Source organism: Camelina sativa, chromosome 13 (assembly GCF_030686135.1).
Source record: "Camelina sativa cultivar CO46 ecotype springtype chromosome 13, ASM3068613v1".
Taxonomy (NCBI): domain Eukaryota; kingdom Viridiplantae; phylum Streptophyta; class Magnoliopsida; order Brassicales; family Brassicaceae; genus Camelina; species Camelina sativa.
This window is the reverse complement of record NC_141892.1, coordinates 1,135,914-1,156,074: the sequence shown is the minus strand read 5'-3', so window position 1 is coordinate 1,156,074 and position 20,161 is coordinate 1,135,914. Positions and strand designations below refer to the sequence as shown.

General features: G+C 35.3%; 4 protein-coding genes, 3 long non-coding RNA genes and 1 pseudogene across 11 annotated transcripts; 6 read left to right on the top strand and 2 right to left on the bottom strand.

Annotated features, from left to right (window-relative positions):
• The first annotated feature begins 1,059 nt into the window (after positions 1 to 1,059).
• LOC104734381 (uncharacterized) lies at positions 1,060 to 3,735 on the top strand. 3 transcript variants are annotated; one of them, XM_087482630.1, is made up of 11 exons: positions 1,060 to 1,176; positions 1,276 to 1,304; positions 1,464 to 1,589; positions 1,704 to 1,826; positions 1,931 to 2,050; positions 2,151 to 2,372; positions 2,485 to 2,567; positions 2,977 to 3,064; positions 3,173 to 3,214; positions 3,303 to 3,351; positions 3,460 to 3,735. In XM_087482630.1, the coding sequence occupies exons 1-8, from the start codon at positions 1,156 to 1,158 to the stop codon at positions 3,006 to 3,008; spliced, it is 756 nt and encodes a 251-aa protein (XP_087338756.1). In that variant the 5' UTR covers positions 1,060 to 1,155; the 3' UTR covers positions 3,009 to 3,064; positions 3,173 to 3,214; positions 3,303 to 3,351; positions 3,460 to 3,735. The 3 variants fall into 3 exon arrangements, with proteins under 3 accessions (XP_087338756.1, XP_087338755.1, XP_087338754.1); XM_087482629.1 differs by having other exon boundaries at positions 2,485 to 2,681; XM_087482628.1 differs by having other exon boundaries at positions 2,485 to 2,697.
• Positions 3,736 to 4,109: 374 nt separating this feature from the next.
• Positions 4,110 to 4,771, top strand: LOC104734380 (uncharacterized). The gene is made up of 2 exons (XR_759258.3): positions 4,110 to 4,238; positions 4,328 to 4,771. It is a non-coding gene; the product is annotated as an uncharacterized LOC104734380 (long non-coding RNA).
• Positions 4,772 to 6,479: 1,708 nt separating this feature from the next.
• LOC104734379 (RNA demethylase ALKBH9B-like) lies at positions 6,480 to 7,664 on the bottom strand. Its single transcript, XM_087482635.1, has 5 exons — positions 7,486 to 7,664; positions 7,310 to 7,398; positions 7,135 to 7,231; positions 6,961 to 7,054; positions 6,480 to 6,868 (listed from the first exon to the last, which is right to left on the bottom strand). The coding sequence occupies exons 2-5, from the start codon at positions 7,352 to 7,354 to the stop codon at positions 6,823 to 6,825; spliced, it is 282 nt and encodes a 93-aa protein (XP_087338761.1). The 5' UTR covers positions 7,355 to 7,398; positions 7,486 to 7,664; the 3' UTR covers positions 6,480 to 6,822.
• Positions 7,665 to 8,140: 476 nt separating this feature from the next.
• On the bottom strand, positions 8,141 to 8,613 carry LOC147929097 (uncharacterized). Its single transcript, XR_015578775.1, has 2 exons — positions 8,441 to 8,613; positions 8,141 to 8,330 (listed from the first exon to the last, which is right to left on the bottom strand). It is a non-coding gene; the product is annotated as an uncharacterized LOC147929097 (long non-coding RNA).
• Positions 8,614 to 12,402: 3,789 nt separating this feature from the next.
• LOC104734378 (uncharacterized) lies at positions 12,403 to 13,787 on the top strand. Its single transcript, XM_087482351.1, has 3 exons — positions 12,403 to 12,524; positions 13,312 to 13,621; positions 13,701 to 13,787. Exons 1-3 carry the CDS (start codon positions 12,403 to 12,405, stop codon positions 13,785 to 13,787), a joined length of 519 nt encoding a protein of 172 aa, XP_087338477.1.
• Positions 13,788 to 14,266: 479 nt separating this feature from the next.
• On the top strand, positions 14,267 to 16,306 carry LOC104734377 (purine-uracil permease NCS1 pseudogene; annotated as a pseudogene). The gene has a single exon (XR_015578760.1). The product of XR_015578760.1 is annotated as a purine-uracil permease NCS1 pseudogene (transcript).
• Positions 16,307 to 16,549: 243 nt separating this feature from the next.
• On the top strand, positions 16,550 to 18,453 carry LOC104734376 (uncharacterized). 2 transcript variants are annotated; one of them, XR_759255.3, is made up of 3 exons: positions 16,569 to 16,711; positions 16,831 to 17,011; positions 17,916 to 18,453. It is a non-coding gene; the product is annotated as an uncharacterized LOC104734376 (long non-coding RNA). The 2 variants fall into 2 exon arrangements; XR_759254.3 differs by lacking the exon at positions 17,916 to 18,453 and having other exon boundaries at positions 16,550 to 16,711; positions 16,831 to 17,163.
• A 1,204-nt stretch (positions 18,454 to 19,657) lies between these two features.
• Positions 19,658 to 20,101, top strand: LOC104737813 (MATH domain and coiled-coil domain-containing protein At2g42465). The gene has a single exon (XM_010458076.1). It carries the CDS (start codon positions 19,658 to 19,660, stop codon positions 20,099 to 20,101), a length of 444 nt encoding a protein of 147 aa, XP_010456378.1.
• Positions 20,102 to 20,161: the final 60 nt, after the last annotated feature.

The window sequence follows — 20,161 nt, the reverse complement described above, 5'->3', positions numbered from 1 at the left end:
ACTTGTTACAATACAACAATTCATCCTATTAATCTTGAAAATTATCTTCTCATTATCTCAAATCATAAAGTAGTATATACATATACGGACAAGAAACATTATATAGCATGCATCATGTCCTAATACAGTCTCAGAAGTGTTGGTGTCACTGCCTTCTAAACTGGTGTCACTGCCTTCTAAACTGATTGGGCCGTTATGCTGTCAAAATTAACAAAAATGTACAATTAACATGAATATTGAATTAAATTATTATTATTCTAATAAAAACTATTATGCTCATGTTATGCTGTCATAATTAACAAAAATGTATATTAATATGAATATTAAGTTACAATAAATATTATTTTAACAAAATATATACATTAACATGATTATTGAGTTAAATTGTGATTTTAACAGCATATTATGCTATCATAATTGATAAAAATACACATTAACATAAATATTGAATTAAATTATTATTATTATTTTAAGAGATGACTCTCTTGTACTCATTTTCTAAAATCGAATTGAATTCACTCATAATAATATGTACTCATAATGTACATGCAATTCGATCTTGAGGCCGTTATTATATGGCCAGCTTAAAACGGCACGTATTGTTAGAATTATAAAGGAAAACGGTAAGATGTGTTAACGTGTAAACGGTGCGTATTCTAAAACACTGTACCGGGTTACATTAAGTCATTAGTCGAGAACATTCCGACTTCTCTCTCCCTGAGCTCCGGCCATGGTGGTTCATCTCGTGAGGTCATTGGCTGCGTCATCCTTTTCACGATGGTCATATTTTTTCTTCGGTAATCGTATCTCGGCCTCAGATATCACTTCCTCTGCGGTGAACGGCGGCGAGTTTTCTAATTTCCGTAGAGCTTTCAGATTTTCATATGATTACCACAAAAATCCGGAAGCTTCCACAAAAAAAAAAAAAAAAAAAAAAAAGACACGAAAACATGTAAAGGGTAAAATAATGATTTGGGCTTGTTCCAGGCCGGAACTAAATCCAAGGCCCAATCGTTTGTTGTGAAAATAAATACGAAATGATAGCCCAATCCAATAACTATAATAAAAACCCTTTTCAGACCTAATTTTAATCCCTAAAAACTGTCAAGGGTTTGTCGCCTCTCGCTCGTCTCAACCTCTCTTCACTCCACACCAATGGACGGATCCGCCGACGAGGTAATCGTCTTATGGCTTTTCTTCTTATTCAGTCAGTCTAATAAGCCCTTGTTTCTCAATTTGTGGTTTCTGATTAGATCTTCCTTTTTGTACTTGTAGGGATTGCATAAAATTTTGCGAAAAGTCAGGTAAATTGAATCGATATTATTTGTCTTTTTTTTTTTTTTTTTTCTTCTTCTTCTTGTATATGTAAAACGTAAAACGTAAAACGTAAGATGAATTCTGTGTGTACTACGTTCTTGTCACGTTCGTTGATATACAATATGGGTGTTATCGAATAATTTCAGTGACTATGGGAGGGTTACTGTTTCGGGCTATGACTTTAGGCTGACTCCTATTGCCGATGTCGAGAGGGCGTTGAGAGAACATTTCACTTCATGTGGAGAGATCACGGATGTATGTGTTCACAGGAGGTATTTTTTTTTGTGGCTTCTTCTTCTTCTTCTTCTTCTTCCTCCAATTTTATTCCAGAGTTAAAATGATCTAACTAAACAAAACAAACTTGTTGTTACATGAATATGATACAGAATTGGTTATATATATTTTCTGGGAGAAGGCGCAGTCGATAAGGCCATGCAACTTAATGGAAGTGATGTGGGAGGATGGAATGTCTCTGTTAAGCCTTTTCCGTTTCCCGAACATGCAAACGAGTAATCCACACTGCCATTTATTATTTAATTTTCATTTGAAGATTTCCCTTTCTTATATAATTCATTTGAATTTATTCATCTCATGCAAAATCCTATTATTGCAGTAGCGTTGTGGTAAGAGTTGAAGGATATGACACTTCCCTTAGTAAGATTGATATCCAGAGCGCTTTGAGTAATCTGTTCTCTTCATATGGAGAGATGTATAGCGTCTTTATTCTTGAGGGGTAGGGGTTTGTTGTGTTGTGCCTTATTTTTCCTAATTAACTCTCAAGTTATATCAGTCTCTCTTAACTTAAAATACTTGTCTATTGTTGATCTTTTCAGCTATGCACAGGCTAATGTTGACGGAAAAGACATTGCTGATAAGGCGCTTGAACTTAATGGGAGCGTCATGAGAGGACGCAAATTATCTGTTGAGGTGCTTTGTAGAACGAGCATACAAACTACCCACATGCGCCGCCGCTACATCCGTCCACTACCTGGTCTCCCACCATGTACTACAGTTCCAGATAGCTCTACCAGTGATGCAGCCATTCCACAAAGCAGGTAAATAGATTGATTTTTCTTTTTTACAAGTCAAGACGGCTTTAATATGGTTCTTCCAAAACCTTTTCCCGTCTTTTAAATTTCTGTGCTTTTGCTTTTGGTATTAATTCAGGAGTGAAAGCTCCAAGACTCCAGATAAACCTGTTGAGAAGAAAAGGAGGTTTAGTAAGGAAGAGGCTACAGCTACATTAAAGAGTAAGACCATTCCTACTTTAGTTGAGAAGCAAACACCTGATCTAGCTGGGCTCGTTGTTTACGATATATGCATGGGCGACGGCAAGACGAAAGCTGATCCTGGAAAATGGGCATGTGCGCATTTATTTAGGTCTTAAAATTTCAAGACAATGATATCATCACATGATTACTACAATGTCATATAGATTATTGAACAAGGTGGCAGTGTGGTAAATAATGTGGGGTAGTTATAGAATTGGTGGTGGATAAAAAGCAAAACAAAACTAATGCCTTATTTGAGACCTAAGCGCACCAAAGAATCATTTTGGATAGGATCTGAAGAAACAAGATATTTGAGAGCACCAAAACTATTTAAGTTTGTAACTTGCAAAATATTTGTAGAAGCTCATTTTGTCGTCTCTGATTGCAGGTTACTGTCCACTATACTGCAAGGCTTCATAAAAATGGGAGGATTTACTATTCCACCTGTGGAGGGCATCCTCATGAGTTTCGTGTAGGTTGGTATTATAACGAGATTCGAAAATAAGAGGCTGTAATAGTAGTCTTTGACTGTTACTTGGATGCTCATATATGTGCTTTTCGTTGTTGTTGTTAATTACACGCAGGTCTTGGAAATGTCTTTCCGGGATTGGATTATGGCATTCTTGGTAACCTTTTCGTACTGGTTTCTCTTCACTATGTTCAAAATGTGTATCATCATGTTGTTTTGATGTATATTTTTTGTAAATTTTGAAGGCATGTGTGTTGGTGGCAAAAGAAAGCTTACAATCCCTCCAGCATTGTGGTAAGTAAAGCGGCGCCTTTGCAGATCATTTTGATTTATCTTTGTTGTCATGTTTTTATTCAACCTTTTTAATATTTTGATCATGATAATATTTTGTGTGGCTCACAGACATGGTGTGGAAGGTTTTCGTGACACTATTACTCCTGAGGCCTGGCTGGTGTTTGAAGTTGAACTTCTTAGTTTAAACTAAATAAATAAATAAAACTTCCTTTGAATTAATACATTCCATAATTAAGTTTTGTTTGGTGTGTTCTAGCTTTTATTGTTTTCGACCGGCCTTTTGCGTACCCTAGCAAATTGTTATCTTGACTTTTACTACTAGTATTCACATTCCAGTTAAAGTATCAAGCAGCATCTTTAAGCTGCAATCCGTATTTTAAGAAATTAGTTGGTAAATTACGTTAATATAAATAAATTATATGGCTCTCTCTCTCTCTAACCTTGTAGAGAAAGTATTTCCCAACTTTTTCCGATGCTCTTTCTGTTGTTCACAATTTGTCCCTTTCTGTGCCGTTGATTCATCGCCATAAGGTGTTTCCTCCTACTTCAGTAAGCATCTCATAGAACTTTCGGGGATGCTTTAGATCTTGAATCTGTAAAAGGGTAATAATGATTTGGGCTTGTTCCTGGCCAGAACTAATCCAAGGCCCAATCATTTGTTGTGAAAATAAATACCAAATGATAGCCCAATCCAATAATTATAATAAATAAGGTAAATGGTTAGATCATCACATCTATATAAACAAGAACATTGCACGGTTTCCATCACATTATCCATTGCACGGTTTCCATCACATTATCTATTTCTCAAATCAGAATTAGGTTATACAGAAACCAACGCTGCAAAGCAAATCCCCTCCAAGAGTAAACCTCCACATCTCACTAAGGTAAATGGTTAGATCATCATCGCAAATATATTTACTTCAATCTCTCTTAATGAGTTCATGTTAGAAGCAATGATTGACAAAAATTACAGATGGAACCATGGATTGGACATTGTCAATGACTAGGTCAGACATATACAATTCCAAGGCAAATAATGAACATCATCGACCCCCGACAGATACAAAATGGATGGTCAATGTAGAGGTAAAACAACAACAACAATTTATATTCACGTAGCAAACGTCTTAGTTCCTTCTTAGGCTTTTTTATCAAGGCGTCCAAAAGTCATGGCTTCTCGACGCTGCCCCTTCCGTAACAAGTGTGGGAATTTTTTAGACTGTTTGTTCTTTTTCTTTCTTGCTGGATTAGAAACTTAAGGATCCATTCCTTATCTTTTAAGAGTCTAATTTTAGAGATCTCAAATCCCGCTGGCTTATGTAATGTGTGAACTTTACAATAAAGAAATTAGTTTTTCTTTTTAGTGTAATTAATTGTAATGTTGTCACCTGAGACATAATGCACTAGCAATTCGTTATCCGTATTCTTACGATTGAAAACTACTTATCATTTGCTATTACTTAAAAGTTGTGAGAAAAAAAAAAACTAAAAACTAGATTTGACTATTTATTAAACAAGTAAAATAATAAAAGGTTCTTCCAAATTTCATTAAATAACTTCACATGGGAAATTAAGTAATTGTGTAGTGTACATTTATTTTGCTAACCATGGCATCGCTATATTTATTTTGCAATTTTGAATTTTGCTTATAATCATGTAAGAATCGTGATTAACACTAATACCTTTTTTTTTTTTGAGCAAAACATTGATACCCCACTTCTTAACACAAACTGTTACCACATAATATGTTTTAGATATTATTTTTATCAACTAGTGTATATTCAACTTTTACAAAATGATCGAAAAGGAAAGGAAAGCACTCAGATCATTTTTCTTTGATATTTTAGATTTTGCTTTAAATCAAATGTCAAAGATTTAATTAAACAGCCCAAGATCTATCGACTGAGAACATAAGCACAACACACAAGTTTACACATTCATTCAAATCTCTTGAGGATTTCTCACAAACTATTATTGGTTTAGGTCTGTAGTTGTATAACTATCCTATAATCAATCAACTGATTTGGTATCACTAACATATCGACATAACTTCCCTAAATACTTGATTAGGTTTGATCAGTTTGCTCTCTCTCTCTCAAGGTCTCAGACCCCTCAGAGCAAGGGCATTAGTAGGGGACAGTTTTTGGTCCCTCGATTTTAATAATAATATTTTGAAAGTTTCTTATTTTTAGTAAGAGCATTGGTGTCTATTTGTAATTGGTCCCCCGAATAAAATAATAATATTTTAAAAATTTAAACATTAATTTAAAATTGAAAAACAAAAACATACAATTAGGAAATTAATAACAGAAAACATAAAAACATCAAAACAAAAACAAACATCTTTTTCAACTCATAGAAATTTATAAATCAATCTTCATTATATGGAAGATGTCCAAAATTAGTCCAAATATGCTCAATCAAATCTTGTTTTAGTTGGTCATGAGCTTGTTTATCCCGAATTCTTGTTTGACGAGTAATCGTACCGCTGATATTTGAACCCACAACGGCGGCACCAACGGTATATGTTTGATCCACATGTTCTCCTTGTTGAAATTCAGAAACAATGTTTCGGTAACTGTATGCATGTCGTTCATCTTCGACAATCATATTATGGAGTATTATGCATGATCTTATAACATTTGCCATTCTGTTTTTATCCCATAAACGAAACGGATTTTTAATAATGGCGAATCTAGCTTGTAAGACTCCAAAGACACGCTCAACGTCTCAGTTTCTTCCTTGTCCCCGAACGCTCAACAAGCCAACATATATACTCTAATAGAGAAACGAAGCAATTCTGAGATATAAGAAAAGAGTAATGGGTAGTTTCGGAAGTTGCAAAAATTAACCAAAATCTAATCCAATTCCAACACAGAAGATGAGTCGAAGAAGTCCAAAGCGGGATCTTTCGTCAAAATTCAAAAATAGTGGAGCGCGAGTAGCTCTAACTTTCTTCTTTTTTTCTCAACATTTTTCTACCATTTTGAGTTATCTAATGGAAGAAGAATTTTTATGCTTATGTGGGTGAAACTATGTGTCTTGTCTTGGTATTTTTGTACTCGGTCGAATTTTCTGGTTACTATAATACTCTGTTTCATTGGATGCATAAAAAGAGTAAGACGTTTTGTGGGTGTGTGTTGACACCATAACAAAAGTAGACATTCTTAGCGTAGCAGAGAGATTGCTTACACATAACGACAAGGAAGAGTCTTAGTTAAAAACTATAATTTTGTAAATAGCTAGAGTTGCACCTTCAAACATATGGGGCTGCGAGTGATCTCCCTATGGTTCACAATAAATAGAGAGACAAAAAGAAAACTCCTACTTTGTTAAGAAAACGGAAACAAACTAGTTTTTTGGGGTTTTAACGAATTTAGCAATCAGTTCAACTTTAACCTCGCTGAAGAAGGAAAGGATGCAAGCGTCTGGTTTAACAGGAATGATTTTTGCTTAGAGACCAAACGATCAATGATGTCTGAAAGAGCTGATGGGATTGGCTCTACTCTTCGATCTGCATAAAACCCATATCTCTCTCATGTTAACCCATACACAGAAAATTATGAATAGAGAGGAAATTATGGGAGAACACTATAAAGGACATGCCTTTGATACTCTCTATCAGCTATGGGGAGACCAAGTTGGATCATCTCGCGTCCATGTCCTCTATTTGGCCGTTTACAACCCACATATGCCTCACCTGTTTCCCATTAACCAACAATTTAAGACCCAGCTAAAAACAAGTTAAACCATTACAGTAGAGCAAACAAGATTTCTTACTTTGAAGTTGACCTCTTCTATCAGGAAGTCTCAGATTGTTTACAATAGAAACGAGTTGAGAAACCTCCTTTGCTTCAATCCCTTCGACAACATTAACCTACTCAACAAAACTCCGCAACTTATAGTGTCCTAGGCCTAAACTATAGACAGAGACAGTAAAGACAATCCAACTAACAATTTTCGCTTCATACATCTCTTGGACAACAAAAGTCTTCGCCATGCTTGCAGGACACTCTTTATCTTTCTCAGAACTGAGACTGTTATCTGAATGATGGAAACAACGCATAATCGGAACATTGCAACCAAGTCTAATATCTGGTTAAAACCAAGAAATCAGATTTTCCAAAGTACCTAACAAAGAAGCTCAAAATTGATACAGAGATAGCTTATTTGCGGATCATGCTTGGTCGATTTTGTCACTGGCGGCGACCGGCGAAGCTGCTTCCAACCAACAGTCGGGTTTGGGTTCGGGTTCGTCATCGCCTCGGATCCTGATCAGTAAGAAGATTCGATTTCAAACGAACCCGAGGGTTTGACGTTTCAGTAGGGAGTCAATATAAAAGGACCCTCTGCTTCAGCTCAAGGCTCTGCTTCACCCTTTGTTTAAGTCCACGTCACTTGCTATTTGTGTTGACTTATCCAGCTCAGCAGTGACTTACTTCTTCTTCTTCCCATCATATCTAATGAACCTTATCTCACTTGATCCTGATCCCCAACAAGAATTTGAAAATTGGTCCAACTTTGGCAACCACAACAAATCCCTAAATTCTCTTGTTTATTTCTTCTTCTTTTTTTTTTTCTTTCTAATGTATTGTAGATCTATCTGTTGAAAGCTAATCAAAGGCCTAAGAGAACACTGAATTTGTAGCAGAATGGGAACGGGTCATTGCTGCTTTTGATTCGGATGTTTTGTTCTCTTTTTTGTTCTAGTTGGCAATTTTGAAATTTATTCTGAAGATATTTGTATATGGGAAACAGTTTATAAACACAAAATTAAAAACTAAAATTCGCTTCAAAAAGTATAATTTAGCCGATGAGTCAAATATATAAAAGATAGTAATTAAGTCAAATGGCAGTTTTTACAACGAGATCATAATCCGAAAAAAAAAATTAGCCACAACCACTCCCAAAAACTTACAAGTTATGGCTAATTATAACCCGAACCCGAAACTAGACCGGGGAAGATGAGATCAAACCTGCGAAGACAAGAAAGAAAGAAACAAACGAAGAAGTAAGCATATATATTTATACTAAGAAATCAAAATGTAATTAATAACACAAAATTACAGAATTATTGAATACATACCCTCATAGAGTCATCTCAACAAACTCAATGATGGGACACACATGATCAAACCGTATAAATCCACGATCACCAACGCCAATGTCACCGATGCTGTCCAATAGCTCAAAGTACGGGATAAGAGTGCCATCATCCTCTTCATGTACCCCAGCACCTATCAGTTAGCAGAAATAATTAGGATCTATACATCTATGAAAACCATCTAGACTTAGGGGTGTCAATCGGGCTGGCCCGGCCCGGCCCCGCTCAAAACCCGTAAAGCCCACATATGTTTGAGCCCGGCCGGCCCGAAATATTTCCGAGCCTATATTTCAAAGCCCGAGCCCGGTTCAACAGGGCTTTTCGGGCTTATCTTACCGATCAAAAATTCAAATTTATAAGTCTTAAAAGAACAGTGTTTGAAGGTATACTATAAAACAAATCAATCAAAAATTTAATAACTCATCTATATTCATTACAACCAACTTAATTTAATATAAAAAATTCAAGACTAAACAAAATTTCAATACTTTAACCAAATACACTAATATATAATTTATATAAAATATCATAGAAAATTTTTTTAAAGTATTAAGTATGATTATTAAGTAAATATAAAAATTAGGATTAGAGTTTAAAACTTTAATTACAATAAATTATTAATCAAATATTGCAATCAAACAAAAATGTTAATAAAAAAGTATAAATATATTTGTTAAAAGACTTTTCGGGCTGGCCCGAGCCCGGTCGGGCTAAGCCCGAAAAACCCTATAGCCCAAACAGGCTGAGCCCGAAAGGCCCGATTTTTTCTGGACATATATATTTAAGCCCGAGCCTGCTATTAATAATAATAATAATAATAATAATAATAATAATAATAATAATAATAATAATAATAATGCAAATATTTTCTTATGAGAACCATATATATATATACAACTTGTTACAATACAACAATTCATCCTATTAATCTTGAAAATTATCTTCTCATTATTTCAAATCATGAAGTATTATAGACATATACGAATAAGAAACATTATATAGCATGCATCATGTCTTACTACAATCTCAAAAGTGTTGGTGTCACTGCCTTCTAAACTGATTGGCACGTTATGCTGTCAAAATTAGCAAAAATGTACAATTAACATGAATATCAAATTAAATTATTAACATGAATATCAAATTAAACCCGGGAAGTCCTCATGTAGCATCCCTCCCTCTTTTTTTTTTTTTTTTGGTTGTTGCGTAAGACTATATAGTTCACCAACATCAACTTCATCAATTTCAAGTAGACGCTAGATTAGCCCTTATAGAACAAAAAGTCCATGAATCTCCACCCACAACAATGGACAAACCCTCCACAAGCAACCCTGAAAACCATAAACAAACAAAAGAAGTAGAAGAATATATCCAGATAATAAACAAAATAAACTATCAAAAATGGTATACAAAAATCACAATACACATAGGGTATGATTTTAAACTAGAAACAATAGCACTTCTAGATACATGAGCTGACTATAATTGTATTAGAGAAGGAATAGTTCCTACAAAATTCTATGAAAAAACATATGAAAAACTTAGTGGTGCAAACGGAAGTAGTTTGAAGGTCAACTACAAATTACCTAAAGCAAAAATCTGTAACAAAAATTATTGTTTTAAAACTCAATCTATCCTTGTAAAAAACTTAAGCCAAGAAGTTATACTAGGAACACCATTTTTTACACAAATTTATCCGTTTAAAGTTACATAACTAGGGATTACCACAAAAATTGTAGGAGAGAAAATAATGTTTGAATTTCTATCCCCAATGAAAACAAAAGAAATCTTATCCTTACAAAATTCAACAATAGAAAAATCTATAAATTTAATAAACGGGAAACAAAAACATATACAATATTTACAACAAGAAATAAAATACCAACATATAGAACAACAACTAAGTGATCCACAAGTGACAAATAAAATAAAAACTTTAGAAATTGAACTACTAAACCAAATATGTTCTGAACTCCCAAATGCCTTTTGGGAAAGAAAAAAACATATTGTTGAAATACCCTACGAAAAAGATTTTAACGAAAAAAATATTTCAACTAAAGCTAGACCTATTCAAATGAATCAAGAACTTTTAGAATATTGCAAAAAGGAAATACAAGAATTACTAGATAAGAACTTAATAAGAAAATCTAAATCTCCTTGGAGTTGTTCAACATTTTATGTTAACAACCAAGCTGAAAAAGAACGAGGAGTACCACGCTTAGTAATCAACTATAAACCCTTAAACAATGTAATACAATGGATAAGATACCCAATACCAAACAAAATAGATCTATTAAAACGATTATATGACGCCTGTATATTCTCTAAATTTGACATGAAAAGTGGATTTTGGCAAATACAAATTGCCGAGAAGGATAAATATAAAACAGCATTCACAGTGCCTTTTGGGCATTACGAATGGAATGTTATGCCTTTCGGTTTAAAAAACGCACCATCCGAATTTCAAAATATAATGAACGAAATATTTAACCCTTACTCCACCTTCTCTATTGTATACATAGATGATGTGTTAATATATTCAAAATCTATCGACCAACACTTTTAACATCTATACACCTTTTTGAACATTGTTAAAAAGCATGGACTAGTAGTATCTGCAAAAAAGATGCAAATATTTCAAACAAAAATACGTTTTTTAGGCCACAACATATATCAAGGTACTATAACACCTATATCTAGATCTATAGAATTTGCAAATAAATTTCCAGATGAAATAAAAGAAAAATCACAATTACAAAGATTTTTAGGTTGCCTAAACTACATATCTGATTTTCTACCTAATCTACGAAAAACTATACAACATTGTTTCAAAGATTACAAAAGAACCCCATACCATGGTCAACTCTGCATACTAGTCTAGTCCAGGATATCAAGAAAAAGGTTATAACACTACCATGTCTAGTCATCCCACACCCCAATGCATTCATGATAGTAGAGACAGATGCATCAGAAATAGGTTACGGGGGGATCCTTAAACAGAAAATGCCAGAGTCAACCCAAGAGTCTATAGTTCGTTTCCACTCAGGAGTTTGGCTTGGACCACAAAAGAATTACTCTACAGTTAAAAAAGAAGTTTTATCTATAGTTAACTGTATTTCTAAATTTCAAGATGATTTAATAAACAAAAAGTTTTTACTACGTGTCGATTGCAAACCGGCCAAAGAGATTTTACAAAAGGATGTTAAAAACTTAGTTTCTAAACAAATATTTGCTAGATGGCAAGCTATTTTATCTGTTTTTGATTTTGATATACAATATATAAAAGGGGAAAATAATTCTTTATCTGATTTTCTAACAAGAGAGTATTTACAGGGAAAATCTCAGGATCACCAAAATGAGTGAAACACAAAAGAAACCAATGAGTGCATCAGACTACGTCAAGAATCAACCACATTTACAAGGAAAGCAATTAACCACTAGCAACCAATTCTCTGCCTTGGCGGAATTTCCTCCCTTATCCTATGCAAAAGCCGTCAACCCCCAGCCACAAAAAATATCCAATCCATCCTCCTCACAAAAAACCATAGATCAAAAATTGTCCTACTTCCTTAAACCACAACGCCAACACCTTATTACAACCTCATTTACCAAACCATTATCCCTTAAAGACCTAACCCAATATACCAACCGCATATTTTACGAAGAAAGTCAATACCTTACCGATAACCTTACCAAAAACCGCACATTCTACGAATTCATTCTCGTAGACACCAAATCAATAGAAATAACCCACCATACCGACAAGAATGACCCAAACCTTATTTCCTACTCCACCTGCAAAATCCTCAAAGTATGCAATCCCCAAGATCTCGGATTCATAAACCTGCACACCGCAAAAGAATTCTCCATCCCGGGGTTCCATATTCCAAGATTTACCTACATAGATTACCAGAAGGCCTTTTTCCACACCCTTTACTTACGAACCTATGATCACTCCTGGTTCCTCTCTTTCGACTTTCATTGCCCCAAGACAATACCAGGATGGTTCTACGAATGGTGGTACTGGTTTGGCCCAACCGATGACATATATCCACCCCAAATACCAAAGGTTTCACTACCCTACTACACTAAACACGAAAAACACCAACTCATCGGCCCTTTACCAAAGATAGCCTTCCACATAGATATGAGAATACCCTGGATACTATCTTGGCACTACAACCTTCTACCCTTCTTACCAGAGATGCCATATTCACTAGTCCGAGAATTCAGAATCAAATGGTGGGACAAATATAACCTCGACCGCTGCTCTTTATCCAACTTGGAGAAATGGATCCAGACACATCAACAAATAAAGCAATCCATAGCTACAGTATCCCGAACATTACCACCTATTCAAACAAAAACTTCGCCAGACAAACCACCAAGTCCTACAGAATCAACAACTTCGTCCTCCGGATCCAAGAAAAATAAAGGCAAAGAAAAACTCAAGAAACTCCTCGAGACAATAGCTATGCAAATATCCTCCTCAGACGACGAAGATGATATAACACAAGACAACAATACGCAAGACGACGATCCATTCTAAAACATAACTATCGCAAAAAAAAAAAAAAAAAAAAAAAAAAAAAAAACGTGAAAGTTTGAAGTATGGTATCACTCCCGGGAAGTCTTTTGGCTTTTTCCTTGTTGACACAATTGCGCAGTAGCTTTACTATTTTATTGTGGATCCTATATTGCTATGACATTTATTTGTTTGTCAGAGAAAGCCTAAGCTTGTTGCTTTTTTTTCTGGCATTTTGGTTAATCTCCCAAATGAGTTTTTCTTCGTTTCGTGAGATATCTTATTGATCTGACATTCTTGTAACGGATGCTAACATAGGATGATGTTGCAGGTCAGAGACTGACATAATCAACGTGGTTGAGCAAAGGATATGGCACTCGATGGAAGAAGGCCACTTTGAGAACTTACCCGGTAAAGGCAAACTCTTGAACCTCCACACAAATCCTCACAGAGACCCAGCTGAGGATACATTGTATCGGATTCTGAACAAGAACGGGTTTGCTCCTGAATGGGTGGAACTCAACAAAGAGATAAGAAACAAAGCAAAAGAATGGAGAGTTACACTGAAGAAAGCATGGACAATGAAACTCGAGGAAGACCAATCGGGTTGGGAAGAGAGGTCAGATTTGCTGAAAAACATGGCAAGTACTCAAACTACAAATCAAGATTCTGTTTGCGATGTATAATGGTTTGCTTATGTGGTCTCTTGTTTCTGGGCAGGTTTTTAGGTACAACCTGATCGCTCCTTTTGGGCGTCAAATGTTTGGTCTGAAGTGGGAGAAAGAGATTGATCGCTTGAAAGAATAACATCTTCGCCAGAGGCCAAAAAGTTGGTCACACTTCTATGAACTACTCTGTTCCTGTTATTAATAGTATACGAGTCAATGTGGCTCTTTTGTTCTTAGGTAAAATAAGAATAAGAAACAAGTGTTCGAGTTGTTTTTGAGACTATGTCACTGTCATGTATGTTGTAGTATCCATCAAATACGCTTTAGAAAGAAAATTATAGCTAAGATATACGTTTTTTTTTTTTTTTTTTTTTTTTTTTTTTTTTTTTTAGGGATCAACTCACGTTCTTTAGTTGAGTAATTTTCGACTCAATGAGTAGGCAAATGAAAGTCAACGAATTGAGTAACATGAACATGAGAATCTATCTATTTGGCTTAAATAAAAAAGGGAAATAGAATCTTATTATTAAAAGGAAAAAATATGGAAAAAAAAATGAGACTCTGAGAGCGACGAAACATCCACATGGTTCATCTCCCAGCCACATATTTCTCATAGGACTTAAAACACAAACACCAACGCACAATTTCCATCACACATTCTTCTCTCTCTCTCTTCTGTGTGAGGAGAGAAGACGCGATGGTATCAAATTGCTTAAGCCTTGGTGGTCTCCATTTCAATCTTCATCCCCACTATCACAATCGGCATTCAATTTCTTACTTATTATCCCAGACGAAAGCTAAACTTTATCAGCATGTCTCCACAGTTTCAAGCCACAACACTTCTTCTGGGTCTAAATTTGACTCGCAACATAAAAGTCGCAAACTCTATGAATTGGGCAACCACAACTTGAGTTCAAACCGGCGTGTTGGCAACTTGTGTTCTACCCGATCCGGTGACATCCGCTCAAGATTCTCGGCGATGACCGGCTCAGAATTCAATGACTTGGAGTATGACGAATCCCAATTCGACCCATCCCTCACGAATGACGAATTGAAACCGACAACACCAAGCCAAAGAACGTTTTCATGGTTGGACATGTCAAGTTTATGGATCGGTCTCGTTGTTGGTGTGCCTACTTATTACCTCGCTGGGAGCCTAGTGGACCTTGGCATGGCGTGGTGGCAAGGGATAGCAACAGTGGTTACTGCCAACCTAATACTACTCGTGACGCTCGTCCTCACCGCTCAGCCTGGCACTATGTACGGTATCGCCTTCCCTGTCCTTGCTAGATCATCGTTTGGCATCCATGGAGCTCACATCCCGACTCTACTCAGAGCATTAGTAGGTTGTGGATGGTATGGTATCGAGACATGGATAGGAGGAGAAGCTATCTTCTTGCTATTACCGAGTCACATTAAGAACTCTGCTTTGTCTCATACACTACCTTGGCTTGGTACTTCTCCGCTTGAGTTCTCTTGTTTCATGGTCTTCTGGTTGGCTCAGCTTTGTATTGTTTGGAGAGGAATGGACGGAATCAGAAATCTCGAAAAGTACTCTGCTCCAATTTTGATCACTCTCACTTCCTGTCTCCTAGTCTGGTCCTATATCAAAGCCGGTGGGTTTGGTCACATGCTTTCCTTGTCATCCAAGCTAACCTCTGCTCAGTTTTGGACTCTCTTCTTCCCGTCGCTAACCGCAAACATAAGTTTCTGGGCAACTCTATCTTTAAACATATCTGATTTCTCCAGGTTCGCCAAATCCCAAACCGATCAGATCATTGGTCAAGCTGGTCTTCCCGTTTTCATGGGTTTGTTCACGTTCGTTGGTGTAGCTGTTACTTCCTCCACAAGCATCATCTTTGGAAGAGTCATCTCCAATCCTATTGAGCTTCTAAATCAAATCGGAGGCCTCGCCACAACTATACTCGCTATCCTCGGAATCTCCCTAGCCACACTCACTACAAACATAGCAGCAAACGTGGTCGGCCCAGCAAATGCGCTTGTGAATCTAAACCCTAAGTTCTTCACATTCGGGAGAGGAGCCTTCTTGACAGCAGTTATTGCAATCGTGTGTCAGCCATGGAGATTGCTCAAATCTAGTGAGAGCTTTGTGTACACGTGGCTCATCGGGTACTCAGCCCTTATTGGTCCACTCGGAGGCATACTTCTCACAGATTATTACCTGATCAAGAAGATGAAACTGAACATTGGAGATTTGTACTCTTTGAGTCCCTCCGGGGATTATTACTATACCAAGGGATATAACGTTGCAGCCATAGTGGCTTTGGTCACCGGAATAATCCCAGTCGTGCCTGGTTTTCTACACAAGATCGGAGCTTTGTCGAAGGTTTCGAATGGGTTCGTCGTTGTTTACGACAACGCTTTGTTTTTCAGTTTCATCATCGCAGGATTTGTTTATTGGATCATCATGTCTCGTCTGAGAAAGAAACAGAGCTCGTTGCCTTCTTCTTCACAGCCGCTTTTGTAATAAATAATTTTACTTTCTCATATGTATTGGGCCTATTGGTATTTAATTGGTTACGGGATTTGTTACAGAGAATGGGCTTGCTACATATTAAGCCCATAAGCAACTTTCCAACTCATTATTTGGTACCCAAATGTGATTTACTGATTTAATATATAGTTCATGATTTCAAATCAAGACTTGCCGACATAAGACTCTATCGAGACGTGAAAACATTGAATGTGATTTTTTTTGTTTTATTATAAAGAAGCTGGCACGAATCAAACTGTATCTACTATCTAGATCTATTATAATATCAAGATCTGAAAAGATTAATATATTACGTATCTTTTATATTATCAAAAGAAGACAACCATGTAAAGCCACGTCCCACGTTGAATCTTCTTATGTATAGTATAACTGTATAAGTAGAGAGTAAAGGAGAAGAAGAACATTATCACAACCATCCAAATCTTCAAGATGTGAAAACATTAGCCAAAAAAAAGTCCCATCTTGTAGCGATATTTACCATTTCGATTCTTCCTATGATCAATTCCACATCGCCAAGCCGGGAGAGGTTCTTCACATCGATATTCTAGGTAGATCTCAAGTGAAACTTTAACTCTTTATACTCACAATATCTAGAGCAAAATGTTAGTCTTGTTTAAGTAAAATTACATTCAATTTTAGTAGCTAATGATAGTTACCTATTTTGCAGACATAGATACCACCGTGGAGCTACTCTTGGGTGTAAACCTAAGAATAAATGATTGCTCACAAACTTGGTAATTAAGCACATAAATGATTGCTCACAAACTTGGTAATTAAGCACACCGTACATCTACTTGGAAGTGACAGTCCTTTATGTGACACTCAAGATCTGCTCTCGTAGTAACAAGGTTTGCAGAGGAAGTAACCTTTTTCGATCATCATATCCATTTATAACGACCTTAAGTATAAGTAGGTATATGGGGATATAGCGAATTTTGTTTTCTGCGGAGAGAATTTGCACATCTTTCATGGAGAATGAAATCACATTCGTGAATGGAAATCACATGAGAGTAATTTGCACATCTTTCATGCATGTTAGATTTACTATACATGAGAGTAATTTTTATTCATGTATGAAATGTGCAAATGTTTTCCATAGGAAACAACATACGTTATATCCAGCGGCGGATCCAGAAAGAAATTTGATGTGGGGCACAAATTATTTAATAATTAATATATTAAATTTATATTATAAAATATTAAACAAATTTAATTTTCTTTGTATATTTAAAAACTATTTTAGTTGGTTTTATAATATATTCAATTGCACATTACATATATTTAAATGAAAATTATATATAAACATTTATTATATAAGGATTTTGTGTAGTATATTAACCTTTTAAATAATCATTTTTTTGCAACTTTATTCTCTAACTCTAAAAAATGTACAAAAAAATTCGAAAAATCATAAATAATAATCAATATAACCTTTCGTAATCACGGTAAAATTTGTAAAATATTGATAAATAGTATATCAAATCGAAGGTCCAACAATGAAGAGTCCAAATCTACATTTAAAATCTTAAAAACTAATATATAGAATTGTAGAAATGTTTAGAAGTTACATGCAAGAGTTATATTATGTATTATTTTTGAATTCATATGATTAATTTTAGTAAAAAATCCTTTATTTAGATAGATTTCAACAATATATATTATACTAATTAACTATTTAAATGTAAGTATAATTTAGAGTAGAAAAAAATATTAACATATAAGTAAACATAACAAAAATAACATTGGTTGTAGGAAAAAAGGCAACAAAAAAAGATGAAAGTCAGGATTGGAACTCCTCACCAAAAAAGATGCATGGGGCACCTAGGTAACAATTAAACTGTGTAACTAAACTAACCAAATGTATTAGATAATTTTTAACAAGTAGCATGGGGCACGTGCCCCACCCCATCACTACATAGATCCACCCCTGGTTATATCCCCATCCACTTACACTTAAGGTCGATGTCAATAGTATGATAATAAATGTTACTTTGACGTAAAGCATCTTATGGCGAGAGCAGCGGTTTCATCTATTATTGGTGTTGCATAGATCATCCAAATTATCCATGCTTGTCTGGTTAAACAACGGAAGCTTTGTCAGAGATCTCCCAAGGGTTTATTTTATCGTTGAGTTTGCTATGTTTTCAGCTTTTTCGTCGTATAAAAATCTTGTTGTGAATTCTTCTTCACAGTGGCTTTTATCAATAAAAATCGGGTTCAAAATAATTCCATTGATGTAAAATATTACGAGAGAAGTGAGAAGAGCTGTTATGATCTTATTTTCCCATTATGGTTTGGTTCACCTGAAGTTTATAATTTGCCAAATTAGTGAATATATAAATTTGATTTTATTGTCAAAACTAAATCTGAAAGATTCACTTATTCGATTCGATTTGCTAAGGGCCTAAGTGTCACGCTGCCTATATAAAGAGATTGCGGTAGCATCAAGCGAAAAAAAAAACCTCAAACAAAACTTTTTCTAAGAATTTATGGATATGCCTAGTAGATCAGAATTATTAGGGATATATATGGTGGAGGAACCAACAGAATGTTCAATGTTTTATCTTCGCAGATCACGTTAGCAAAATTTATTTTTTAAGACATCGAGAAACTGCAATGAATGTTCAACGTCCAGATACAAATCAGATAAAACGTTCTCTTCGATATCTTTGAGACACTTTACCACAAGAAGTCGCGTGATATGAAAGATGCTGAAATAAGGCAACGCTTCAGAGAATCAGAGGGTTTTTCTGACTTGACACAAGCCGGTTTGAATGTTGAATGGTTGAAGCCAAAGCTTGAGATGGTTTTGTTGAAGAGGAATTGGAACGTAATGCTAACGAATCAAGTTTTCTTTATAAATTGCAGCCCACCAAACAAATGTAAGTTGCAACTTTTCCATTAATCCATTTAAGTGATAAATCCAACAATTCCTTCATTTCGGAAAATTTAAAGCCAATTTTTTTATTTCATCTTTTTTCGTTTCCACGTACTTACCTATCAAACCCAAAATATTCTTGTACTTCATAGTTTCTCGCTCAAAAAAAATAAATAAAACAAAACAAAAAAATTATTGACTATATATGAAATCTTGTTTATTGGTAGTTTCACGAAATCAAAGGAAGATTCACTAAATTAGATTCGATTTTATCTAAAAACTGCAAAGTTTTCATATTTATTTGCTACTATATAAAAAAGGAGTTGTGAGCAGTGAGCACTTAGCTAGTAATAGCTTGAGGTCCAAAAGAGTATATTTAGGAGAAAAGCTAAATACATATTTGAGTCTTAGAGTTATCTAAGATAAGTTAGTTTTCCTAATTGAATTAGGAAAATATTATCTAAGGTTTTTATATAAAAGGAGATGCAGAGTTATTGCATAATGTAAGAGTTTAAAAGAGAACAAGAGAGCTTTAGGTTTTGAGAGATTTTCCTAAAGATTAATTCTTTTAGCTTTGTGTTCTTAAACTTGGGGAACCAAATATCGAAGAATACAAATGGGGAACCATATGGAGACACAAAGTAAAAATGTTGTCCATGACTTCATTGTTGACCCTTCGCAGGAGAAGTTAATGCATTGGATTTTTCAGCACCATCCAGAAACTGCAGTGAAATTTAAATTGCAAAACCAGCAACTAAGGACAACGTACATGAACATTCTCTTAGGCATCATTAATACACTTTATTACAAGCCTCTACATGATCTCTCCGAGTCTCAATTAAGCAAGGCTTCCAAGGACTTGTCTGATCTGACTCAAGTCGGTTTCAATCTGCAATGGTTAAGATTGAAGCTTCGGAAGGTTTGCTTTGACAGGAAGAACCATCGTGTCTCTGAAGTTCGGATCGGGGAACTTGAAAAACAAGTTAAGAAACTTGAGGTGATGATGTCTGATGTCAAAGCTGGGTTGGAAAAGGAGAAGGCCAAGTTGAAGAACCCATAGTTCCTTAGGGCTCGTTTTCTTCTGCGGCAAGACATGAAAACTCCTACTTTTTTCTTTAAA

Excerpts from the sequence above, each read along its gene's own strand:
- LOC104734381 (XM_087482628.1), top strand. The coding sequence starts at position 1,156 with ATGGACGGATCCGCCGACGAG. Across the intron at positions 2,373-2,484 it reads GCAGCCATTCCACAAAGCAG|GAGTGAAAGCTCCAAGACTC; the intron begins GTAAATAGATTG and ends GTATTAATTCAG. Across the intron at positions 2,698-2,976 it reads GCATGTGCGCATTTATTTAG|GTTACTGTCCACTATACTGC; the intron begins GTCTTAAAATTT and ends CTCTGATTGCAG.
- LOC104734379 (XM_087482635.1), bottom strand. The coding sequence starts at position 7,354 with ATGGCGAAGACTTTTGTTGTCCAAGAGATGTATGAAGCGAAAATT. Across the intron at positions 7,055-7,134 it reads TAGAAGAGGTCAACTTCAAA|GTGAGGCATATGTGGGTTGT; the intron begins GTAAGAAATCTT and ends AATGGGAAACAG. Across the intron at positions 6,869-6,960 it reads GCTGATAGAGAGTATCAAAG|ATCGAAGAGTAGAGCCAATC; the intron begins GCATGTCCTTTA and ends GGTTTTATGCAG.
- LOC104734378 (XM_087482351.1), top strand. The coding sequence starts at position 12,403 with ATGATCACTCCTGGTTCCTCTCTTTCGACTTTCATTGCCCCAAGACAA. Across the intron at positions 12,525-13,311 it reads ATCCACCCCAAATACCAAAG|GTCAGAGACTGACATAATCA; the intron begins GTTTCACTACCC and ends ATGATGTTGCAG. Across the intron at positions 13,622-13,700 it reads CAGATTTGCTGAAAAACATG|GTTTTTAGGTACAACCTGAT; the intron begins GCAAGTACTCAA and ends GTTTCTGGGCAG.
- LOC104737813 (XM_010458076.1), top strand. The coding sequence starts at position 19,658 with ATGGGGAACCATATGGAGACACAAAGTAAAAATGTTGTCCATGACTTC.